The sequence below is a fragment of the Eumetopias jubatus genome, unplaced genomic scaffold, assembly GCF_037043125.1.
Source record: "Eumetopias jubatus isolate StellerSeaLion01/CBP00866 unplaced genomic scaffold, mEumJub1_p1.0 scaffold_16, whole genome shotgun sequence".
NCBI classification, from domain to species: Eukaryota; Metazoa; Chordata; class Mammalia; order Carnivora; family Otariidae; genus Eumetopias; species Eumetopias jubatus.
The window spans coordinates 53492080-53516050 of NW_028274822.1; the positions used below are offsets into that span (position 1 = coordinate 53492080).

The window sequence follows — 23971 nt, forward strand, 5'->3', positions numbered from 1 at the left end:
CAAATACTGTGTGGTTTAACTTATCTGAGGGATCCAGAGTAGTAAAGTCATAGAGACAGAAAGTAGAAGAGAGGTTGCTCAGGGCTGGGGAGAGGGAGGAACAGGGAGTTAGTGTTCAGTGGGTATAGACTTTCCATTAGGGTCATGAGAAAGGTTCTAATGCTGGTGATGGTTGCCCAACATTGTGAAGTTACTTAATGCCACGGAATTGTACACTTAAAAATGTACCATGTACCATTTTACATTATGTAGAATATACCACACATACAAAAAAAGTAAATGAGGATTCATAGCCCCAGATTTCTATTTAACCCCACAACACCAGCGTTCCTTCCCCAGAACTGATTACAAACTGCAGATTCATTCAACAAAACCTTTAAGGAACAGCCTCCTTCCAGACCAGAGATCTCGTAACATCTTGCCAATCACAGTAAGAAATGGCCTATTAAATAATAGTTATGAGCTGGCTCAGGAAGTAATCTCAGTCACTGCAGTAATGAGCCAACAGCCTGTTTGTAGGCATCCCAAGGATGGTGACCAAGAAACCAAGCATTTTGCAAGCCTTTGCCTGTTGCACCCTTTGACCTCTGCTGTGTGAACAGGAAAATTAAAGCAAAGTGAAATTGCTGACTTCTGCAGTCTGAATTCGGGCACTGGCCTGGACTGAAGTAGGCCCACGTTCTCATCTAGGTTACTCATTATTTTTTTATAGTATCAACAATGGTAAAGTGTTTTCTATACTTAAAGTGTTTGTAGTAATTGCCTGTACAGCATCAAATATCAAGGCACCACAAATCCTGTCTTATTTTTTAGAAACTTCGAGTACCAAGTGAAAAACATCATTTCCCTTTTCACAGCTACAATGACATTTCAGGCCTTCCATTTTTTTTTTCTTTTTTTCCAAGCCTTCAATTTTTTAAAACCCCTTTAACCAGACTCTTTGCCCCTAATTCATTCTGGAGAAAATGGCAAACTCTGTCCTCCAAAAGTGTTGCCAAATAGTCACCATTTCCTACAGAATAAGGCCCCGTACCCCACCTCAGCCTAGTAGTTTGACCTCAATATATGTTTTGAGGTTTATCTTCCATGTATCTGCCAAATTAGACCACCAAACCTTACAATGAATCCCCCAAAGAGTGCACCCATTTTCAAGACTTTATTTATTTATTTTTAAAGATTTTATTTATTTGACAGAGACAGCAAGAGAGGGAACACAAGCAGGGGGAGTGGGAAAGGGAGAAGCAGGCTTCCCACGGAGCAAGGAGCCCAATGTGGGGCTTGATCCCAGGACCCTGAGATCATGACCTGAGCCAAAGGCAGACGCTTAACAACTGAACCACCCAGGTGCCCCCATTTTCAAGACTTTAAATATACATTGGTGAGTTGTTCTCTCACCAGCTTTGAACACGAGGCTTCCTTTTCCTCAAATCCTTGCCAATCCTACTTTCTTCAGCTCTTGAAATTCACTCAACTACTCATCTTTTCTCCTCCTTTGAACTCCTGGGCACATTCATCTATTGTTCTTTGTTTACTTAATTTTCACACCAACCAGCTTCACACTGTACATATAGTAAGCACTCAAGAATATTTGTCAATGTTTGCCAAGTGACTTAATATCACTATTTCATTCATGCAGAACCTTTCATTGTACCTAGAACCTGAGGCCAAGGTCTCTTTAACTAAAAAAAATAACACCTACTGGTTTTTATGATAAAAGTAAGTCAATCCAAGCTCACTGCAGAAAACCTGCAAGAGGGCCCCTGGGTGGCTCTGTCGGTTAAGTGTCTGCCTTTGGCTCAAGTCCTGATCCCAGGTCCTGGCATCTAGTCCTGCATCAGGCTCCTTGCTCAGCCGGGAGTCTGTTTCTCCCTCTCCCTCTGCCTCTCCCTCCCCCTGCTCATGCTCTCTCTCTCTCAAATAAATAAAGTCTTAAAAAAAAAGAAAGAAAAAGAAGAAAGAAAGAAAGAAAAAGAAGAAAGAAAGAAAGAAAAGGAAAGAAAGAAAGAAAGAAAGAAAGAAAGAAAGAAAGAAAGAAAGAAAGAAAGAAAGAAAGAAAGAAAGAAAGAAAGAAAAAGAAAGAAAGAATCTGCAAGAGAGAGGGGAGGCATACTCTCACCACTTGGACATAGGCGTTATTTTACATTGAGGGTGACAGACTTGATGCAACAGATAAAGCTGAAACCTAGAAGTACATAATTTTATTTTTGTTTTGTTTCTATGGACATTGTGTGTGGAGTGAATGAAGTTTATAGTGTAGGTCCAGAGGCCCCCAGCTAAAAGAAAATAAATCTTCAATTTCATTAACCTGGAAGAAACAGTACAAACTCTTGAAAGTCCTCCAAACTTTCTTGGCTTTATTTCTAAAGAACAATCTATAGCTGGGACAACGGCTCTGTGCGAGTGGCCGGCGGTGGGGGAGGAGGCGAGGCCTCTAATCTTACAGCTAATCAGTTAATCGATGAGGAATGAATGTCAACTTCCCATTCCAGCATTGTAAGCTTTTTTTTCCCCCCAGTTTAGACCGCCTGTTACCAGATAAGGATTCCTTAACAGTAACATCGTTAAACCTTTTCATAGCTTGAAGTCCAACAAACTAAATTTGTCTTATTATTTTCCCTGGATTAGAGGGTTTTTTGCATTTTTCATGAAAGTTACAATTTAAAAAATAAGATATGTATTGTGGAGAAATGGGAAAAGCAAGTGTACATTTAAGTTGTATTGGAGAGGAAACTTTTCCTAAATATCATTAGTATGAAAAACGGGGACTTTATTTTGTGAATTGGATTTCAAAGCTACAAAGAAGGGCGTGTATCTCAGACTGGGGGTGGGGGTGGGGGATCTCAAGAATTCTTGGAGGCTCAACAAAATGTCGACAGAAGGCAAAGCACTGTGCTTACAGAAACATTAATCCGTTTGGAAAATGCACTTTGCAATCAGACAAATAGGAAGTGACAAGTGACTGATGAAGTAGAAGTTTGTGTAGCCTTTTTCTATATTCTTTCCCATAAAGAAGCTGATAGATGAACATATGATTTTATTAGATGAAAACAAAGTGAACCTAATTCAAGAAATCTAAACCTTTTTTTGAAACAGTTGTTTTGTTTAGTTTTTAAAACTAAGGGGCGCCTGGCTGGCTCAGTCCGTAGAGCATGTGACTCTTCATCTCAGGGTTGTGAGTTTGAGCCCCACGTTGGGGCGTGGGGCCGACTTAAAATTTAAAAATAAATAAATAGGGGCGCCTGGGTGGCTCAGTCGTTTAAGGGTCTGCCTTCGGCTCAGTTCCTGATCTAGCCCCGCATTGGGCTCCCTGCTCGGCGGGAAGCCTGCTTCTCCCTCTCCCACTCCCCCTGCTTGTGTTCCCTCTCTTGCTGTGTCTCTCTCTGTCAAATAAATAAAATCTTTTAAATAAATAAATAAAACTAAATGGGATTCTTGCTAAGTACAAAACATTTAGAACAAATCACAGATTTCTGATTTCCAATGAGGGATAGTGTGTCTAAGAATTATGAGACAGACAGAGAGAGAAGGAAGGAAGCAAAGGAGAAAGGGAGGGCGGAAGTAAAAACAGTTTAGCTATCTGAAATTCTACTTTTTTCAAACTTTACGGTCAGAATGTCATGTTTCTACACTGTGGAATAGGCCTGTGTGTGTTTTCATGTTACCATCTGGCTGCCCTGGCTGAAAACAACTCCACACTAGATGTATCAAATCTTTCTAGACTTTCCTCCCCCATCTTCCTATTCTTGACACACACACACACACACACACACACACACACACACACACACACACACACACACGATGCCCAAGGAGGAAATAATTGGCCTTAAACACATTTGTAGCCATTAATTTTTAAAAGTAATTTATTTCTTGGGGCACCTGGGTGGCTCAGTCGTTGGGCGTCTGCCTTTGACTCAGGTCACAGTCCCAGGGTACTGGGATCGAGCCCCGCATCGGGCTCCATCCCAGGGTCCTGGCATCGGGCTCCCTGCTCAGCGGGAGGCCAGCTTCTCCCTCCTCCACTCCCCCTGCTGTGTTCCCTCTTTTGCTGTGTCTCTCTGTGTCAAATAAATAAATAAAATCTTTTAAAAAAAGGCAATTTATTTCTTTAGGGCCAGCAAAGTAAAACAGTAGTTCTAGAAATCTCAAAGTGAGATACTGATTTGGTGAATATGTTGCCTGAACCAAAAAAAATCAGGACACATGGTCTGACTATTCAAATAGGAGAAATGGAAATAACTATTTGAAGATAGAACTGTCCAAAAAGGAAAATTTACCTCTATTATTGGTCTAAAAGAGACTAGGAGAACTAAAAGCCTTAAAATGCCATCTACAGATAAAATGTAATTATTCTCCCTGGCAAGAAGAAAATGTTTAGTCATAGCAACAGAAATAGCTAGAAAGGAAACTACAATTGGGCATCATTACGGGACTTCTTCTCAGCCCCATTAGTAAACAGACCACTTAGACTAGGGAATAAAGAGTTACCAGCCAGGATATTAACTGTAAGAGCTTATCCAGAAATAATATGATGTCTGGTATTTGCTTCAAAATAATACAGGAGAAAAGGGAGTGTGTGAATTTGAAGCCAGAGTGGCCTTGGGTTGATAACTGTTGCATGTAGGTGATGGGTATGTGGGGATTCATTATACTAGGATCTCCATGTTAGATATTTAAATTTTTCCGTAATAAAAAGTAAAAAAGCAAAACAAAGAAAGACATTCTAGGCATGACAGAGTCTTTGTTTTTTGAGGTCACCTGGCTATTTTTAAGGTCTTTTAAAAAAATGTATTCGGGACTAGTACATATGGGTGTGGACTGTTGCCAAGCACAAGCAGAAGGGGAGAGAAAAATAGGGACTGATTAAAACATTTATTTCACCCTTGAAGAGGAGCCCTGATCATCTACTCTGTAAATGTGTGGCTGAGGACAGCTCCCAAAACGGGTTGGAAAAATAAAATAAAATATATCTGAGTTTTAAAAATAAAGGATATCCAAGTAGCTTGGACATGAGGATGTTTTCCTGCCTTTTAAGGTAATATGGGAGAGTTGTTTTGGCTTTTTCATGACATCCTGTGGAGGCCTGCTGAAACACTTCAGGAGATAACAGATTGTTCGCTTTCACAAATATGCCAGGAGAAAAGAAAGCCTTTACTTAAATGTTCCAGGCCTTTCAGGGGATATGCTGACTCCCTCCGTACGTTGATAGCATGTATGAATTTGTTTTGTGGGAGAGCATCTTGCCCTATTTTTACATGTTGGAATACTTGGCCAAATTTTCTCTAAAAATTACCTGCATCGGGGTTAACCTTTCTAATTTTGCAGATTTGGTCATCCAATTCAACAATGTAAATGGTTTGACAGCCTTTGTTATTGTGTCCTGAAAAAGGCAATGAATAATGAGCTCCCAGGGTGTCACTGAAGGTTATTCGCACTTGCTAATGATTAACCACCCATGGCTGCTGGCCCGCAGAGCCAGACTTAAAGGCCCCAAATACAACTTCAAACTCCTATTTTAGATCCCTGCTTATTTTTATATAGGATCTTCAAAAATCCCCTCTAACTCAAACCAGAACGAAACCTCAGTGTCCAATAAATGGGGATTGGTACATAAATTATATCCCCAGTTGCAATGGACTATTATTTGGTCATTAAAAATGATCATGGCAGACATACCTTACAAGAAATGTTAAAAGAAGTTCTTAAGAGAAAAGGAAAATAATATAGGTCAGAAACTCAGACCTACATAAAGGAAGAGCACAGAAGGAGTAAGTGAAGGTAAAATAAAAGTATGTAGGCCCCCTGCACCCACCTATGATGGGATACTTGCCTCTCTCTCTTCTCAGGCTTGTCCTAAAAAATTACAAGATGAAAAAAAGTAAAAGCCCCTTTATTATGCATCTTATTCCCTTCTTTTTCTTCCTTCAAAAGTAGCCATTGTGAATATTTCCTTGAGTTAATATTTGAGTTTCATTCCAAAAAATATAGGCATAAAATATTTTACACAAAAGGGATAATTGTTCTGTACCTTGCTTTAAAAAACCTTATCACTATATATTATTAATCTTTAATATATTATTAACCTTATCAATATATATTATTAATCAGTCTAATTTACTATTTTTGTTGTAATGACTGCTACATAAGATTTCCATGGTTTGTTTTTTTTTTAAGATTTTATTTATTTATTTGACACAGAGAGACACAGTGAGAGAGGGAACACAAGCAGGGGGAGTGGGAGAGGGAGAAGCAGGCTTCCCGCTGAGCAGGGAGCCCGATGTGGGGCTTGATTCCAGAACCCCGGGATCGTGACCTGAGCCTAAGGCAGACGCTCAACGACTGAGCCACCCAGGTGCCCTTCCATGGTTTTTTTATTCGGATTCCTTTTTTTTTTTTTTTTTTGTTGAACTGCCTATCTACAGACGTTGCCCAACTTTTTTTTTTTTTAATTTATGCTCTTTTCTCTTGTCAATCTGTCTTTTGTTACTTTTTTTTTTTTTAAAGATTTTATTTATTTGACAGAGAGAGACACAGCGAGAGAGGGAACACAAGCAGGGGCAGTGGGAGAGGGAGAAGCAGGCTTCCCGCCGAGCAGGGAGCCCGATGCGGGGCTCGATCCCAGCACCCCGGGACCATGACCTGAGCCGAAGGCAGACGCCTAACGACTGAGCCACCCAGGCGCCCCGTTGCCCAACTTTTTAAACAGAGTTCTTCTTTCCTATGGTCTGTAGGAGTTCTTCATAAATTAGATAAATTGGTCTTATGCCTGACATAGGCTGCAAATATCTTTTTCCCATTTTCTTTGCTTTTGGAAAATTTAAAGTGTTTTCCCTCAAACATAAGTTCTTTGAAAACACAAAATGTTTATAAATGTTTATATCTTTTATTGTCTCTTGATTGTATGTCCTGATTAGAGAGGCCTCCCTCACTCCCAAGATCATATTTTTTTTTTAAAGATTTTATTTATTTATTTGAGAGAAAGAGTGAGAGAGAGAGCACGAGAGGGAAGAGGGTCAGAGGGAGAAGCAGACTCCCCGCCGAGCAGGGAGCCCGATGTGGGACTCGATCCCGGGACTCCAGGATCATGACCTGAGCCGAAGGCAGTCGCTTAACCAACTAAGCCACCCAGGCACCCCCCAAGATCATATTTATGTTTTCTTCCAGAACAGGTTGTGTCAACCTTAGCACTCCAGGCTCCGTGAGCAGGGTAACTTTCGCTGCGGTCTGGCCGGGCATGGTAGAACGCTTAGCGGCATCCCTGGCCTCTATCCACTAGATGCCAGTAGCATCCCCCTCCTCTCCAGTTAAGCTCACCAAAAATGTTTCCAGAGATTGTCAAATGTCTCCTGGGAGGAAAAATCGCCACACACACTGTGCTTGGAGAATCACTGTTCTAGAACATGCGTAGGTGCCTTTTTAATTACCTTAACATTTTAATCTTTATTTTATTTATTTATTTATTATTATTTTATTTTATTTATTTATTTTTAAAGATTTTATTTATTTATTTGACAGAGAGAGACACAGCAAGAGAGGGAACATAAGCAAGGGGAGCGAGAGAGGGAGAAGCAGGCTTCCCACCGAACAGGGAGCCCGATGCGGGGCTCGATCCCAGGACGCTGGGATCGTGACCTGAGCCGAAGGCAGACGCTTAACGACTGAGCCACCCAGGCGCCCTATTTATTATTATTTTAAAGATTTTGTTTTTACATAATCGCCACAGCCAACATGGGGCTCGAACCCACAGCCCCGAGATCAAGAGTCACATGCTCTATTGACTGAGCCAGTCAGGCGCCCCAACATTTTAATCTTTGATTCAGGTGAATTTTATTTTTGTTAAAGAAGTGAGATTGAGATCCGGCTTCATTTTTAACTAAGAGTAGTCAATTGTCCCAATTGAGCTTATCCCTGATCTGAAAAGACACCTTTGCCAAAAGTCTAAGTCTCCATATATATTCTAATGTGTCTCATTGTTCTTTGTTTTCTCTTCCTTTTCTCTCAGTACAAAACTTTTACATTTTAATTATTATCAACTTCTAAATATAGTTTAGGGGTCCCTGGCTGGCTCAGTCAGTGGGACACCCTTGGTGTCGGGGTGGTAAGTATGAGCCCCACACTGGGTGAAGAGTTTACTTAAAAATAAAACCTTTAAAAAAATAATATACTCTGATACTTGGAGGGGCTTCCCCTGCTGTCTTTCATCCCCTACTTTTCTCTTTTAGAATTTCCCTGCCTATTGTGAGCTCTTTAATTTTGATGAACTGTGGCAATTTTTAAAAATCCTGTTGGTATTTTAATGGAAATTGCTTTAAATTTAAAGATTGATTTGGGGAAAATAAACATCTTTATGCTTTCACTATTGAATCTTGCTAGAAAGAATAAATTACATTTTTTATTTTACTTAAGTCTTCCTTTATGTCCCTCAGTAGGGTTTTAAAGTTTCCTTCATAAAACTTGCACATATTTCTTGTTAAATTTATTCCTAGATATTTCATCATTTTATTGCGATTATAAATGGGTCCTCCACAGCGTTGGGAAGAGGTAATGGTGATAAATGGAAACACATGAATGAATTAACCCTTTGACGGAAGGAGGAGAAAGGGAGTAAGTTAAAAACGGGGATGATATTCTGAAAGTCTTATTCTTACTGCATAAATATGGTACTTATTCCAAATGACACATATTTTTTAAAAATGGACACGTCGCCTCCCTGCATTCATTATTGGTTCACCTAACCTTGTTCCCTCAACGTTAATTCACTCTTTTTATTTCTTTGTCAGATGAGCAAAAGCAGACTGTTTCTTACTTACCCTTCTAAAAAAAGAAGAAAGAACAGGAAAACAACCAATAAATAGAATATTTGACACAAGTCATGAATAGGAAAAAGAATTAAAAATTGCCAATAAATACATTAAAATGTGCTCACCTTCTCAAACAAAGAAATGTGAACCTTACAAAAATTAGGTGCCGTTTATTGGCCCAGGTGATTGACAAATATGAAACTGATTGTGAATATGCGGTATTAGTGAGGGCGTAGAGCAAGAGGGTTTCTCACATACTTTTGGTGGGATTTTATTTTTTTATTTTTTTATTTTTTAAAGATTTTATTTATTTATTTGAGAGAGAGAGAATGAGAGATAGAGAGCACGAGAGGGAAGAGGGTCAGAGGGAGAAGCAGACTCCCTGCTGAGCAGGGAGCCCGATGCGGGACTCGATTCCGCGACTCCAGGATCATGACCTGAGCCGAAGGCAGTCACTTAACCAACTGAGCCACCCAGGCGCCCCTGGTGGGATTTTAAATAGGTAAGATGATTTAGAGGGCCATTTGGCAATATCTATGAAAATTCTGAACACACATACCTTTAACCCAGCCATTCCACTTCCCAGGGACCCTACAAATGTACTCAAGCCCCCAAAAATCTGCATAGAAGCTGACATTCTGCTGAGACACACTAGTTTACAATCAGGAGGAGCTCCTTCAATTTGGATGGTGACCCCAATGTTCTCTCAATTGTTAAGTATTTCAGATATAATTGGACTATTTTTTTGTGCTTAGTTACAAACTAGAAACTACTTAAATACTCATCACTAAGCAAATTGTTACATAAGTGAAAAAAGCAAATTGCAGAATATCATTATCAGTGAAAAAAGCAAATTGCAGAATATCCTGTCAGAGTGACAGGATAAATTATTCAACCTCCCTAGACTCTGAAAACTTCATTTGTCAGATGCGGTAATAAGGAATACTTCTTAGGGTTGTTTTCAGGAATAAATAAGACTAAATAAGTGAAGTGTTGGACACTGCCTGGAATGTTATATTCAACAAATGATTGTATTCTTTTTATTAATGATTCTTATGCTCTCATCTTTTTTTTTTTTTTCAAGTAAGCACTATACCACCTATACGCCTAGGTGGCTCAGTCCTTAAGTGCCTGCCTTTGGCTCAGGTCATGATCCTGCCAGGGTCCTGGGATTGAGCCCCACATCGGGCTCTGCTCAGCAGGGAGCCTGCTTCTCCCTCTCCCACTCCCCCTGCTTGTGTTCCCTCTCTCGCTGTGTCTCTCTCTGTCAAATAAATAAATAAAAATCTTAAAAAAAAAAAAAGTAAGCTCTATACCCCACGTGGGGCTTGAACTCACGACCCTAAGATCAGGAGTCACATGGTCTACCTACTGAGCCAGCCAGGCGCATCCCCTTACAGTCTCATTTTCATGCATTATTTTGTTTAATAAATATTTATTGAGTATCTATGATGTGTGAGGCATTCTGCTAAGTGCATGAAGATTTAATAATGATCATACATTTTATTTAGGAGGGGAGTCAAAGGAAAACAAGTTAACAGTCAAATAAGCAAAATAATTAAAAATTGTGGCTATGGAAGAAATAAAGGGTTGAGCTAGACCGGTGGTTCTCAACCAGAGGTAACCCCTGCCTCCCGCCCCCTCCCCCCACACACACACACCATTTCTATCCCCTCTGGAGGACATCTGGCAATGTCTAGAGATGTTTTTATTTGTCACAACTTGGTAGAGAGGGTACTACTGGCAAGTATCGGTTACCAGCCACGGATGCTGATAAATATTGCACAGGACAGCCCCTCCAACAAAGAATTAGCCAGCCCCAAATGTGAATAGGGCTGTAGCTGAGAAACCCTGAGCTAGATGGTGGGGGCGGGGGGGAGTACATGAATTTAGGTCAGGAGGTCACAGAGACTTCTCTGGAGTGACATTTAGGCCAAATTTTGACTAATGAAAAAGAGCCAGACTTGCAGCAAGTGGTGTGGGTCCATCCTGGGCACAGCGGACTTGAAAACAACAATAACAATGAAAAATCCCTTACATTAGTGTGTAGTATACATATGCCCCTACGGAGAGCAAAGGGGGCAAATTAAGAGCTCTTTCATGTTTCACTGTGTATGGCTGTCTTGTTGAATTTTGGAGAATAGTTTTTTTTCTTCTTTTTAAATTTAAAATGGGGAAGGGGGAATGCAAAAAGCAGGCAGATTGGAAGACAGCCTCTTGTAAAACTACAGAGGGAGATCTTAGAGTATGCCCCACCTGTTCAGGAGGCCCTGGTGTATCATCTGTGGTTAGTCTCTGCTCTTAACCACCTTCTAAATCCAATGGACTTTCCCCCAAAGAATGACAGAGATCACCTGATTTAAAGCCAAATATCTATGTCCAATACTTGGTTTTATACCTTTTTGTTTCATTATATTTGATGTGTTATTTATCTTGATTTTAAGGGGGAAAAATAGCCCACCTTACAGTTTGTGTATTTAAATAAGTGTTTCATAAACTGGAAAACACAATATAGATACACACTGTTGCGAATAAAAGGGGAGAGGCTGTGCTCAACTAATAAATCTTTTTGCTCTGTTCCATTGATTCTAAACCCCCTCTAGGTAAAGAGCAATGAGGACTGGACTAGAGAGGGCAAAAGCCTGGGAAAGGAAGTGCAGGCCAGGAGGAAAGTGATTACAAACAAAAGTAGTAGCCCCAGTTACATTATTCATGCAACTAAGCAGAGGAGAGTAATCCGGGTGGATAAAATCACCACAAGATGGTTGTTGTAGCCCAAGCCCTTGGAAAGACAATGGCCAGCTTCTCCTCAAGCAGCTGAAGACCCTCTGACCTGAGATGTGAAAAGATGATTATGGAATCCTCCCGCACTGTTTGGAGCCCGGCAGTCTGCATATTTTATAAAAGTATCTGTTCCCCAGAGACTGGAAGCCAAAGGGATCCAGCAACTCTGTGAGTCATCATTCTTGCTGGAGGGAAATCATGCTTAATCAGTGGTGGTCCAGGAGATGAATGAAATAAATACACTCTCTGATCACCTGACAGACCTGGCATATATATAAAAAATAACTGCACCGGGGTGCCTGGGTGGCTCAGTGTTAGGTCATGATCCCAGTGTCCTGGTATCTAGCCCCACATCGGGCTCCCTGCTCAGCGGGAAGCCTGCTTCTCCCTCTCCCGCTCCCCCTGCTTGTGTTCCCTCTCTCGCTGTGTCTCTCTCTGTCAAATAAATAAATAAAATCTTAAAAAAAAAAAATAACTGCACCTATCGACACACTTTCCTGGCTTATTTACCTTTCTTTTTTTCAAGATTTTATTTCTATATTTGACAGAGAGAGAGCACAAGCAGGGGGAGTGGGAGAGGGAAGGGTAAGCTTCCCGCGGAGCAGGGAGCCCGATGCGGAGCAGGGAGCCCGATGCGGGGCTCGATCCCAGGACCGCGGGATCATGACCTGAGCCTAAGGCAGACGCTTAACGACCGAACCACCCAGGCGCCCCTGCTTTTCTATGTTTCTTGTTGACTTTTTGCCTGGGAAGGGTTTGCAGGCTTTGAAAAGTAACTTAACTTACACAACTCTGTGTCTTTTCTTGGCCTTGAGGCAGCTTCAAAAGATGACACCAAATGGAACTATGTGTGCCTAGAGGGAAAAAATAAATAATGGCGAAAAATGTTTATCAGCAGCCTTCTCCAGCACCAAGCACTTTCTCACTTTTACTCACGTAATTTCCCAATTTAACATTCATATGAATTCAGCAAATAATATGTAGCAAAAGTGAATCCATAGCATTTCTTTTAGCACTGGAAGGAAACCCAAAAGTCATTAAATCAGTTTAATCGAGAAGCCCAGCCTAGGACATTAGGGGACTGACAGAGCCAGAAATGAAACTTGTTTTTCCACCTTGAAAAAAGCAAATAAAAAATATCCTAAGCAATTGCTGGTTTTTCGAGCCCACTCTCTCGGGTTGTTTTTCTTCCCTGTTATGCAGACTCCAGGCACTTTCTTCCCAGAGTGCAACACAATCCAAAGCTCCAAACAAGTTTGGGACCAGCCTTGGGTAGGGGTAGGGGTAGGGGTGGGGGTGGGAGAGCCATCACACAGAGTGGTGCCGGTGTTCCTCTTTGGTGCATCTCGCCAGATTTAATGCAGCTTTGATATGATTCGCTCGAGCAAAAGGTGAGCACTCGCCGGATCAAGCGGACCCTCCAGCAAGAGAGTTTAAAGTTCGACTGTTTTCCTCCTCGCAATTTGAAAGAGACTTCTAATTCTCCCCGCCCCTCCCCCTCCCCCTGTAAAGTTTGTTTTCTAGCTATAAAGTCGCTTCAACTCTCGGTATCCATCCCGGTTGCCTGAGAATCGCAGGAATTGGCCAAGTTCACTTACACGAAGAAAAAGATACCTTTGTGTACCTAATGAGAGCCACCGCGTGGCCAAGGATAACCACGCAGAAGGAAACACTTTTGTCTCGGGCTTCTGTAAACGGGCAGGAGGAGGGTTAAGCCGACCCGAAGGCGTGTTTTGTGGAGTGGCTTCGAAAGCGGCCGAGGCAGCCGAAGCAGCTTTCGAAGTTAGCAAACAAAGCGTCTCCCCAGTAACCGCCCGGTTCCAGACGAGGCTCCTGCCACTCAGACCGCGGAGTCGCAGCGTCGGCCGGCCCCCGGCTCCTCCTCCCTGCGTCTCTCTTCCCTCCTCCCAGTTCCCCAACGGATACGAGCCACCAATCCCCGCAACAAACAACCCTTCAAATGCAAGAGTGCCGCGGCCCTCTAACGGGCGGCCCCCCACCCCCACCCCGCCCCACATCTGTCCTGCACTCGGGCGCAGCAGCTGATTCATCTCCAGCCAGGCCCGGGGAAGGAACTGCGCTCCAGCAAGTTGCAGGGTAGCTTCCAGGCTGGTGGTTTCCCCTAGGACCATGTTTCCCCCCCTTTGCCGTTTTAGATGTGTGTTCTTTTAGGTGCCGAGCAGTCGGCAAACCACAGAAGAAAAAAATTGTAAGGCTGCTGCCTTATTAGTATGACGCTTTTTTCCTTGTTTATTCATTTTAAGTTCTGTAATTGGTAAAACCACCCAAGCTTTGTAAACTCTGGCCTTAATTCACTCGCGAGGCTGGGGTGTCTTTTTTTGGGAGGGCGAGTGGGTGGGAGGCTGGCTTTAATTTTCAGTGTAATCCTAAAACAGAGGCTCCAAAGTCTAGTTAGTCATCGTTTGGCTGCCTTAGTCCTCTTCGGGTTTAACCTTATTTCCACGGAGCTTTTCCTGCCGGCTTCTCCATCGAAGTTACAAAACAAAAACAGCACAGAGCCGAAACTGGAGGCAGACTCGGGCGCTGACGTCTCTACTAGGCTTATTTACGGTTTGGCTTTTTTTTTTTTTTTTTTTTTTTAAGTGATGGGGAAAGTCTTACAGCGGCATGCGACAGTTCGTTTACTTCAAAACAACGGGACACACACGCGAAAACTAGACCCAGCGGAGAGGGCGGGGAGGGGGCAGGCGTTTCTTGAAATCAGCCAAACAGCATCTGGTCTTTTAAAAGGGTAATCTCATCAAGGAACTCCTGTTGGAGCCCTAACTCTCAACCAAAATAAACCAACAGGAACATGTGTTTACTCAATGGGTAGTTTCTGTTTGAAATACCTGAGGGGAGAAGGGGTCCCCTAACAGGGCTTAAGTCCTAAAAGTAGACTGTTTCCCGACAGATGAGCAGCCCCAGTGTGGTCGCCCCCTTTCCTTAAAGGCGGCAGCCGCCTGGGTCCGAGGGTGGGGGTTTCAGGCCGAGTTTTTGCAGTGCGGCGGGCGCGCGCCCGGGCAGTCCCCAGGCTGAGACTTTTTTAAAGAGCATGTGAGCATGACAAGTGTCTGTCCGCAACGTGTTAGATTTTGAAACTGCCTTGCAATCCAGTCCGGAACTCACAGCCTTAGCCCGAGGTAACAGACATTTGCCTGGGGTGTCTGTGTCTCACTCTCCTCCCCCAAACGCCCCCACCCACCCACTGCCGTCCGGGTTGGAGGAAGACCCCCGGGAAGGGCAGGGTGCGACGAGCCGCACCCGCGTGTCAATGGCAGCCGCGCATTCTGGAAGAAGTTGGTTCTTGTTCTGAATACTTTTCCTACGGTGCCCCGCCCCTTGAATCAGAAGCAGCTGTCTTCTCCTGCGGCTAGAGCCGGGACTGTGGAGTTTGGGGCAGCTGTCAAAAACGAGAGGGGAGCCTTTTCTTCCCCGGGGTGGAGGAGGGGGCAGCCTTTTTCCATCTGTTGCAATTTCCTAACCAAACGCACCCTCGCCAGCCGGAGGAAGAAAGGCCCAAAGGAGAAGCCCGGGCGCCCGGCTGGTGTCGCTGCCGCCGCGGAGCGAGGGATGAGGGCGGCGTGCGCGCAGCAGGGAGGAAGGATCGGGTTTCTGGGCCCAGCCGCCCTCACGAGGGACGGGTGACAGCGGCCGGAGAGGCGCGGAGTGAGGCAGCGCGGCCCGAGCGCTCGGTGCTGTCCTCCCCAACTGGAAGGTGCGGGGGAGGGGCGGAGGAGCGGCGGGGCGGGCGGGGGACGGGGCGGGCGGCTGGGGGCGGAGGCAGGACCTCCTGTACCTTCCCTCTTCGCCTCTCTCACTCTGACAGCGCCGAGGTACGACGAGGAGGAGCGGGGAACAAAGGAGAGGAGTGGGGAGGGGAGCGAGTTGGGCGAGGGAGAGTCCCCAAGCCGGCTGCCAGAAGATCCCGGCAGGAGGAAGCCCAAGTGTCACTTGAATTCCACCCAAGGAGCGGGCGCCTGGGATCCGAGCGCCTTGATTAGCAATAACGGCTGGAGCGCGTCCTAAAGTTACGGGAGAGTCGGTCCGGAAGGAGGACAATCGCGCGCCCCCCTCGCCCCCGCTCCTGGCCCCTCGAGACCCCAGCATCGCCTCGCGCTGGAAGGGGACCTCCAGAATGAAAAGCAAGAAAGGTAAGGCTTGACGGGCTGTGCCCGCCGTGGGCGCGGGTCCCGGGGAAACGTGCTCGCCGGGCCCCACCGGGCCCCTTCGGGCTTGGCGCAAGAGTGACTTAGTGGACTTTTCAGCCCGGGGCTCTCAGGCAGGAACCGCCGCGGTTCTCTTTGTTGAGGCTGCGTCTGAAATGGCAGTTGCTGTTTTCCTTCTAGACACAACACGAGGGGCTGTTGTGGGGAGACGGGCCTGTCCACGCTGCTGGCACGTTGTCAAGAAACACGCTCAGCGCCTTGTTTGTGCGCCTCCAAGTTTCATTGTCTCAGCGGACACCCCACGCCCCGCGGAGCCGCCGCGTGGCTTCTCGCTTGTTCTTGCGGGCGGAGGTGTGGGCCGGGTCGGGGGGACCCCCGCCCCGATTCTCCCGGCCCGGACCGCGGAGCGGCGGCGCCTTTGTCTGAAAGTTGTGGTCCGGGCCCCCACTCCCTCCCAGCTGGGCCCGGGCACTCTCTTCGCTGGGGATGGGGTGTTTTCACAATCAAGGAATGCGACTCTGGCCCCCAAACCGCCCGAGGGTGTCGGTAGACTTGGAAAGGTAGACTTTTAAAAACTCCTAGGTTCTAAAAGTTTTCCCACGATGAATTTGGGGCAAGATGAAGAGTTAGGACTGACGGCGAGCAGCTTAAAGCGGCGTGTAGTCAGAATGAGTCCAAGTGTGACAAGCAGGGTTGGTTGTAACTGCACAGAGTGAGTCTGTCATTGTTTCCACGAAGCGTTCTGGAAGCGTTACAACTAAAACTTGCCGTCAGTCTGGTTTAAAAACAAAATACACAGGAAAAAAAAAACCCACCGCCACGAAAGGTCAAAGAATGTTAACTCCCTTTTGAAGTTAACTTTTTGAGTCCCTGACTAGGAGGTACCCCGAACGTTCCGTGGTGAGCCAGAGTTGGCTTTTCTGTTGTGATTTATGTGGAGTGGTTCAAAACAGAAGTTAATCGCTCAGGGAAGCCAGCGCGGGGGCGGTGGGGGGGGGGGGGGGGCGGCTGCTGCGCATGCCCAGGAGCGTCCCGGAGTTTTTGTAACCACATTCTTTCAGACTCGTCCAGCGGATACCGTCAAAACTCAATATTGTTAGTGGGGCAGCTTTCAACCCCAGAGGGTTCCTTCGGCCACGTTTTCACCTTGGAGTTCTGTTCCTTTCATTCTGGGCCGGTGGCTTCAAAACACGCGGAGCTTCTCAACCCATGCTTTCCCAGCGAGAGTAAAATTAAATGTCAACACCCGGGACATTCATAGTAGTTGGTGGTAGGACTCCCAGCGAACGCTCCCCCAAGGGACAGTGAGAACGTTGAGGGTTTAGAGGTTCGGATGTTTAAAAGGACTCGGTAACAAACGCGGGGAGCGCCCGGGGTGGCGTCTGGGAGGCTGTGTCACCTCGACGAGGACTGACGGGTCTAGATCCTTACTGGAAGACGTTCTCGCTCTCCTGGTGGAACTGACGGGGATCAGTTGGGGGTTTTGTTTTTGTAGAGTGGTTCTTGGGAGCCGAAACCAAAGCTGGGTTTCCGCCTGGGGCGGACTCCCCCCATTGTTCGGGCTCGGATGGGGAAAGCGCAGATCTGCCTCTCAGGTCCTCCCCCGCAGCCCCTCGGGTAAGCTCCCGCGGCTCTCCTCGTCCCCCTCCCCCACCGCCAGCGCCCCTCGCCCTTACCCGGAGTCCCCCTCGAGTACCTCCCGGTCTCCCTCTCCCCCCACCCCGCTCCCCCCCCCCCCAGTAGAGGAACTAGGCTGGGACCGGCCTGCCGCGGGGTGGGAATATTCGGGGTCAGCGGCCCCGGGCGCGCCGGGTAAGGTCCTGCCTGCTACCGAGCGCCGACTCATGGAAACAATGAAAGGTGACGTGTTGGAAGGGAAACTTTGCGACTGGTTCACAGTTTGTGCGGGGGAGCCGAGACTGCTGAGATTGCCCAGTTTCTTTCCCTTTTTAGGTTTTCCCGGTAAATCCTATTGAGGGTGGGCAGACCCCTCAGAATAAGGGGATGTTGAGATTCACAGCACCGTTTTCTAGTTTCTTCTTGTAATCTGAAACTCTTTTAAGTCCTCTAGTCGTGTAGTTGGAGGGGCGGATTTCAGTTGAGGCTGAGAAACTCGCAAGAACAAAAGCCTCCCTGGCTGTCCTCCCTCCCGGCCCCCTCCCTCTCCTCCTGTCCCCCTGCGTCCTGCCTCCCCGCCCCTTTCCTAAAACTACCTTGGAGGGGGCCCGCGTTCCGGGTCTGCTCAGCCAGGAGCCGGGAAGAAATCTGTCCTGCCTGGCTTGTGGAGTTGGACTATTGTCTTTTATAAAAAGTCTGTGAAAATCTTTTCAGGTTTTCTTGGAGACAAAAGTACTTTAAACTCAGTTGCAGGGCCCGAGATTTGGTAACCCTGGTTTGTGATAATAGTGTCTTGTCTTTAGAAAGCTGAGGATTTCAAAATGTTCTCACCCCTCGAATGGCTTTAAAACAAGCAGAGAAGATTCAGTGAGGAATATCCCCGACGTCTTTTTACTCCTAGTCTCTGACAGTTTGGAATTCTTGCTTTAGAACTACTCTCCAGCTGGGCCCAGCCAAGCGCACCTTGGAGTTTGTGCCTGGGGTGTTAACTACGATTCCCGTGACATCTCCTGAGATACTCTAATCAGGAAACTTGTTAGGTTTCCATTTTTCCTAATTGTATACTTAAACTTTTCCTTCGATTATTCCTATTTCTAGATCCTTCTCTGGCATCTTCCAGATATTTTTAAAAAGTCCCAACTTTAACAACCACGATCTCTGGCCTTCCCTCACCACCCCCAACCCCAGGTCCTATTAAGAAAAGATTGATTTTTCGCGCTGTGGGATCCATAGGCCATCTTGTGGCTTTCTGAACATTTCCTTGTATGTGGATGGAGTAAGAGGCTTGTGATCCCCCTCCCCCACCACCACATTTTTTAAAGTGTAAGCAGAGCAGGACCTTTGGAAACAAGTGGTAACCGGGAAACTTTTCAAAAGCTGTTACAATAGGAAATGAGTAACGTGGAAAAGTCTTTTTGTTTTTCCAAGTTGAGCCACAATCCGGAGGGAGAGTTTTAATGAAAACAGTCCTGACAGCAGCAAACGTGGTTTGCTGCAGTGAAGTATCAGCTGGTGTGGCCAAGGAACTTGAAGTCTTAACTTCCTGTTACTTCAGCTTTTGTGCACATATTGGAAATATTTGTTAAGAGGTCCAGAGGCCTGGCATTCATTTATTTAAATGAACTGAGAACACAGTAAAGTCACACACTGCAGTTTAGTGTTGCTTAACTGAAACCTGCTTTTGTGTGTCACTAACCTATTCTGAAAGATCAGGCTTCTTGTCAAACTGAGCAAGCAGATCAAAGGGCAGGCTTCAGGGGTTTTTTTGTTTGTTTGTCTCAAACTCTTTGTTATTATCAACTTACAGTTGGGAATTCACTGTTTGTTCACTGAGGAAATTTTCACACTTTTCTAGTTTAAAGGTGGGGGAGGGGGATTATAGCCTTGAGAAGAATGTCTGGCTTTTCAGACATTGAAGAGTTTAAACAAATTGCTTTATTCAAATTTGCCTTAGTCATTCAATTACTTGACACATTTTTTTAAAAGTTAGATTTCTTTATTTATTAACATAAATGTAAAACAGGAACTCATTTCTAATTTCTTAAGGTATCTATTAATAGTTCTTTACCCAAATTTCAATATAGGTTTTAAAAGTTTCTCATCTATTCTACAGCGAAAGCAGTTTCAGTTTTAAATGTGCCTCTTTTTTTTTAACTTTTTTTTTTTTTTAAGCAGTTTAATGAAAACTTCTGGGAAAGGGAACATCAAATACATGGCGGTTAAAACTTCGGATTCTTGTGCTGCTTATTGATGGCTGTTTGTTAAGCCTTGAGCTAAAGTGAATTTGCAAGATCATCCTGCTCTTTTGTTAGAACTTGCTTTACTTTGTCTTTGGAAGGTTCTGCCTTTTCTGTGGACACTCCCTCCTGCACCATCTGCCCCCTGCAGTCCAAAACTAAAAATGTGTCCCCAAGTAAAGTCAGATTCAATTAACTGTGAGCTAGCTCATCAACAATCTTGGAATGAGTAGCTTTTTGAGTGTTAAAATGCTTTACAAGCATGGGTTAAAAAAATTTTTTTTAATGCATCGAATGGTTTATCACTATGTGGAATATTTCTCTTTTTATTTTTTATCAAGGTAAACCACTCTGAATTGCATCAACAAAGTTAAGAACTTTCAATTTTCTTTCAATTTCATGTTATTTTAATTGTCTTTATATAGAAATACTTGGTATTTTCAAGCATGCGATAGTTTGTAATTCATTTACATTTTAAACATTCTAGATTGTCTTCAAAATAGAGAATATGTTCCTTCAGTCATTCAGAGTTGCCAGTTGTCCTTTTGAAAGGGGGGAGGGTTTGTAGCATTTGTAATTTAAATTTTTTAAAGTTCTCAAAATTATGTTTAAATGTTAAAGGAGCCAGGTCTGAATTTTTGTTGACCCCAGTCTATTATATGTGATGTAAATATTCTCTATGGCTGTGAATTCTTAAAATTTCTGGTAGGATTAAAGTACTTAAAGACAAAAGAGAGTTTCCTCTGGGGGGTGCATATTCAGTTTTCTTTGTCATGTAATAATTTAAGACTGAACTCTACTTCTTGGTATCTAGTATTCTAGATTCTGACTAAACTGCCAGTTGAAATTTATAGAAATTTAAAAAGTTTATTCAGTATTAGCATCTTTTGACCTCTTACTCAAGTATTAGGAGTAGAAAAATATTTTTGTGTAACGAAACTGAAAACTTCAGTGGTTGTTTGTATTTAGTAAAACGTGACCGGTAGTGTTGGCCATTAAAAGTAGGTGTCTAGTTTTTGAATAAATGTAGGTAGCAATGAGAAAGAAATGACCATGGAGTTGGCAGAAAAAATTGACATACATTTTACCTTTAGAAATCTCACTGGGTTGGGGCGCCTGGATGGCTCGGTCGGTTAAGTGTCGAACTCTTGGTTGCAGCTCAGCTCTCTATCTCAGGGTCATGAGTTCAAGCCCTTCTTTCGGCTCCACACTGGATGTGGAGCTTACTTTAAAAATATATATATATAAACTGGGTTGTGTAATTTTCCCTCCTTATATAAGTGGGGAAAAATGTATGACTCTGCCCTTTTGTTTCCAGCTTTCAATGGAAGAAGGAGGCAGAGTAGCATTTAAAATGTACATTAGGACCCTTGGATTGTTTTTCCTAAATTAGCAATGACCTCAAAGAAAAGGTTGTTAGATACATTCCATGTGCTGTAGCACCTTTCCTGTTTCACATGTAACAAACTATTCACTTTGGGTGCAGCGTTGCCTCCCTGTGCTGCACTGGACTTTTCTGAGCATCACTCAAAAGGAATGTGAGAAGTTATATTCTACAGCAAAGTGGGTATGAAAGGGCTTCTGACAGTTGGTTGAGAATCTATAACGTGCCACTGGTCAGATTACCCTTGAGACTTTGACATGTGGTTTGAACATCAAAATAGCAAACACTGGTCCTTCGCTTGGCTCGCAGGAGTCAAGACAGTCTGGTTGCACGCTAAATGGTCGGAAGAGATAGCTGGGCATTCGGTGCTCCCCTGACAAAAGCCTTTGTCCTTGACCAGGTGTTGTTGCGGCATCAGGCAGTGAGACGGAGGATGATGATAACATGGACATCCCCCTGGACCTCTCCTCCTCTGCTGGTGCAGGCAAGAGAAGGCGAAGGGGCAACCTGCCCAAGGAGTCTGTTCAGATTCTCCGCGACTGGCTGTATGAGCACCGATACAATGCCTATCCCTCGGAGCAAGAGAAAGCATTACTGTCCCAACAGACACACCTGTCTACACTACAGGTAAGGAATAAGGACTCTGAGGTGTCTGCACGGGGCGTGGTTTCTTTTCCTTTCCGAAGACATTTTATATATAGCATTCTTGTTTATCAAATCATTAAATGCCACCCACTAAAAAAAAAAAAAAAAAGAAGAATTTTCTCTTGCAAACTTTAAAGTACTAAAAGCTAATAACTGGCTATTTAGAGAAACAGAAACACTTGACAGTCATCTGTCAAATAGCATTTCCTTTAATGCCTAAAAGGGCCTTCTTTTATTCACCAAACATAAAGAGGAGGTTAAATCTTCCTCTGTTGCCCAGGAAACTGGTTTGATATTTAAACAAGGACAGACTTCAGTGAGGTAATTCATGTTATGTCTGTTGACACAGTCATTGGATTTGGGAAAAATCAGTAACTGGGAGGAGTGGCCCTTTTCATACAGGAAAAGTTCTCCTGTAGTTGGTTAATTTAAATGCTGGGGCAGTAGGTAATAGGTTAATAAGGGGGAGCGTTAAAGGGTAAACTTCCCTCCCTAAACTCATTTTCAGACATTTGAGAATTTTTATCCTTTTCTTCCTCCTGAAAAGGCTTAAGGATGATGAGATTAAAAAAAGGGAATTTGTATTAGAAGAGGAGGAGGTTTACGGCAGGAGATAGCTCTCTTTCTTGGCCGAGCTCGAATACCTTGAAATAACTTTGGAAGTTCCAATAAGCCCTTTCATGCCTTCTTTACTGCAAAGAGAGAGATCAATTAGGCATCCCACAGAAGGTTCTCAGAACGTGTCTGCCGAGTGTTGAAGCATACCCGTATGATTTCAGGTCTGTAACTGGTTCATCAACGCCCGCCGCAGGCTCCTCCCAGACATGCTGAGAAAAGATGGCAAAGATCCAAATCAGTTCACAATTTCCCGCCGTGGGGCCAAGATTTCTGAAGCTAGCTCTGTGGAGTCAGCCATGGGCATCAAAAACTTCATACCAGCTCTAGAGGAGAGCCCATTTCACTCCTGTACAGCTGGACCAAACCCAGCGCTGGGGAGGCCGCTGTCTCCCAAGCCGTCGTGCCCAGGATCGATATTGGCGCGTCCGTCAGTGATCTGTCATACCACTGTGACTGCCTTGAAAGACGGGCCTTTCCCTCTCTGCCAGCCGGTAGGTGTGGGACAGAACACAGACAGACAGCGGGTAGCGGCGGGCAGCTTCACAGACACCTCCCTCCTGTACCCGGAGGACTCGTGTAAATCTGGACCAAGTGCAAATCCACAGAGTGGTCTTTTCAACACTCCGCCCCCTACTCCGCCGGACCTCAACCAGGATTTTAGTGGATTTCAGCTTCTAGTGGATGTTGCACTCAAACGGGCTGCGGAGATGGAGCTTCAGGCTAAACTTACAGCTTAACCCATTTTCAAGAAGAAAAGTTTTCACAGGTGTTATGATTGTCGGGGTGATGGCAAGAGTCGAACTGCATTATTTTATATATTTTTTTATTAATATTTGCACATGGGATTGCTAAAGTGAAGCTTCCTGTTACTGAGAGGTCTTCAATGGAATACAGTCATTCCAAGAACTGCAAACTCAAAGCTACTGTAGAAACAAAGGGTTTTCTTTTTTAAATGTTTCTTGGTAGAGTATTCATAATGTGAGATGGTTCCCAAGATCATGTGATTATTTTTTTTCTCACTCTCTCCCCTTCCCTTTTTTTGTTCGTTTTTTTTTTTTTCAGACTGTGCAATACTTAGAGAACCTATAGCATCTTCTCATTCCCATGTGGAACAGGATGCCCACATACTGTCTAATTAATAAATTTTCGATTTTTTTCAAACAAGTATGAATCTAGTTGATTGATCCCCCTTTTTTTCATGATGTAATAAAGTATTTTCTTTAAAATTTATTGTAATACAGAGTATTTTGTTGAGGGAGGCATTAAAAATGAGTAGGATTATAGCACCCAATGAGCAGGAAGTTGGGGGTAGGGTGGAGTGTGAGTTAGGGGGGTATCACGAGCTCTTTGAAGAACCGTGGACAACAAGCCAGTACTTATAAACAGGATGTGTGATATTTACTCTTGATAGGAGGCGTAAGCAGGCCCTTAAATCTTGACTTAAAACTGCATGACAAATTGAAATGATTCATTCTATCAGTGTTTAGCTAACCACCAAATCCCTTGGTGATCTGTCCTGCATATTTTAAGATATGGCCAGTGTTGAAAAAAGGTCTCGAAGCACCTCATTAGGGCATAAGTTTTCAGAAGTAAACAACAACCCAAGGGGTCCCTCTGTATTCCCCTCTTTAACATCACCCTTTAAAAGAAACTTTATCAAGTGCTACAGTTACATTAGGCCTCTACATTCAAACACGGCCTGAATTTGTAAAGAAG

General features: G+C 44.2%; 1 protein-coding gene and 1 long non-coding RNA gene across 2 annotated transcripts in view; both read left to right on the forward strand.

The window, feature by feature from the left end:
- Positions 1–12846, forward strand: part of LOC114200316 (uncharacterized) — a 28598-nt gene extending 15752 nt beyond the window's left edge. Inside the window, exons 2-3 of the long non-coding RNA XR_003607437.2 lie at positions 8487–8604; positions 11405–12846. This is a non-coding gene — a long non-coding RNA (uncharacterized LOC114200316). The remainder of the gene's footprint in view (positions 1–8486; positions 8605–11404) is intronic.
- A 2064-nt stretch (positions 12847–14910) lies between these two features.
- On the forward strand, positions 14911–23481 carry TGIF1 (TGFB induced factor homeobox 1). The gene is made up of 4 exons (XM_028092361.2): positions 14911–15303; positions 15415–15739; positions 21393–21619; positions 22417–23481. The coding sequence occupies exons 2-4, from the start codon at positions 15724–15726 to the stop codon at positions 22990–22992; spliced, it is 819 nt and encodes a 272-aa protein (XP_027948162.1). The 5' UTR covers positions 14911–15303; positions 15415–15723; the 3' UTR covers positions 22993–23481.
- The last annotated feature ends 490 nt before the right edge of the window (positions 23482–23971 follow it).

Excerpts from the sequence above, each read along its gene's own strand:
- TGIF1 (XM_028092361.2), top strand. Across the intron at positions 21,620-22,416 it reads CACACCTGTCTACACTACAG|GTCTGTAACTGGTTCATCAA; the intron begins GTAAGGAATAAG and ends GTATGATTTCAG.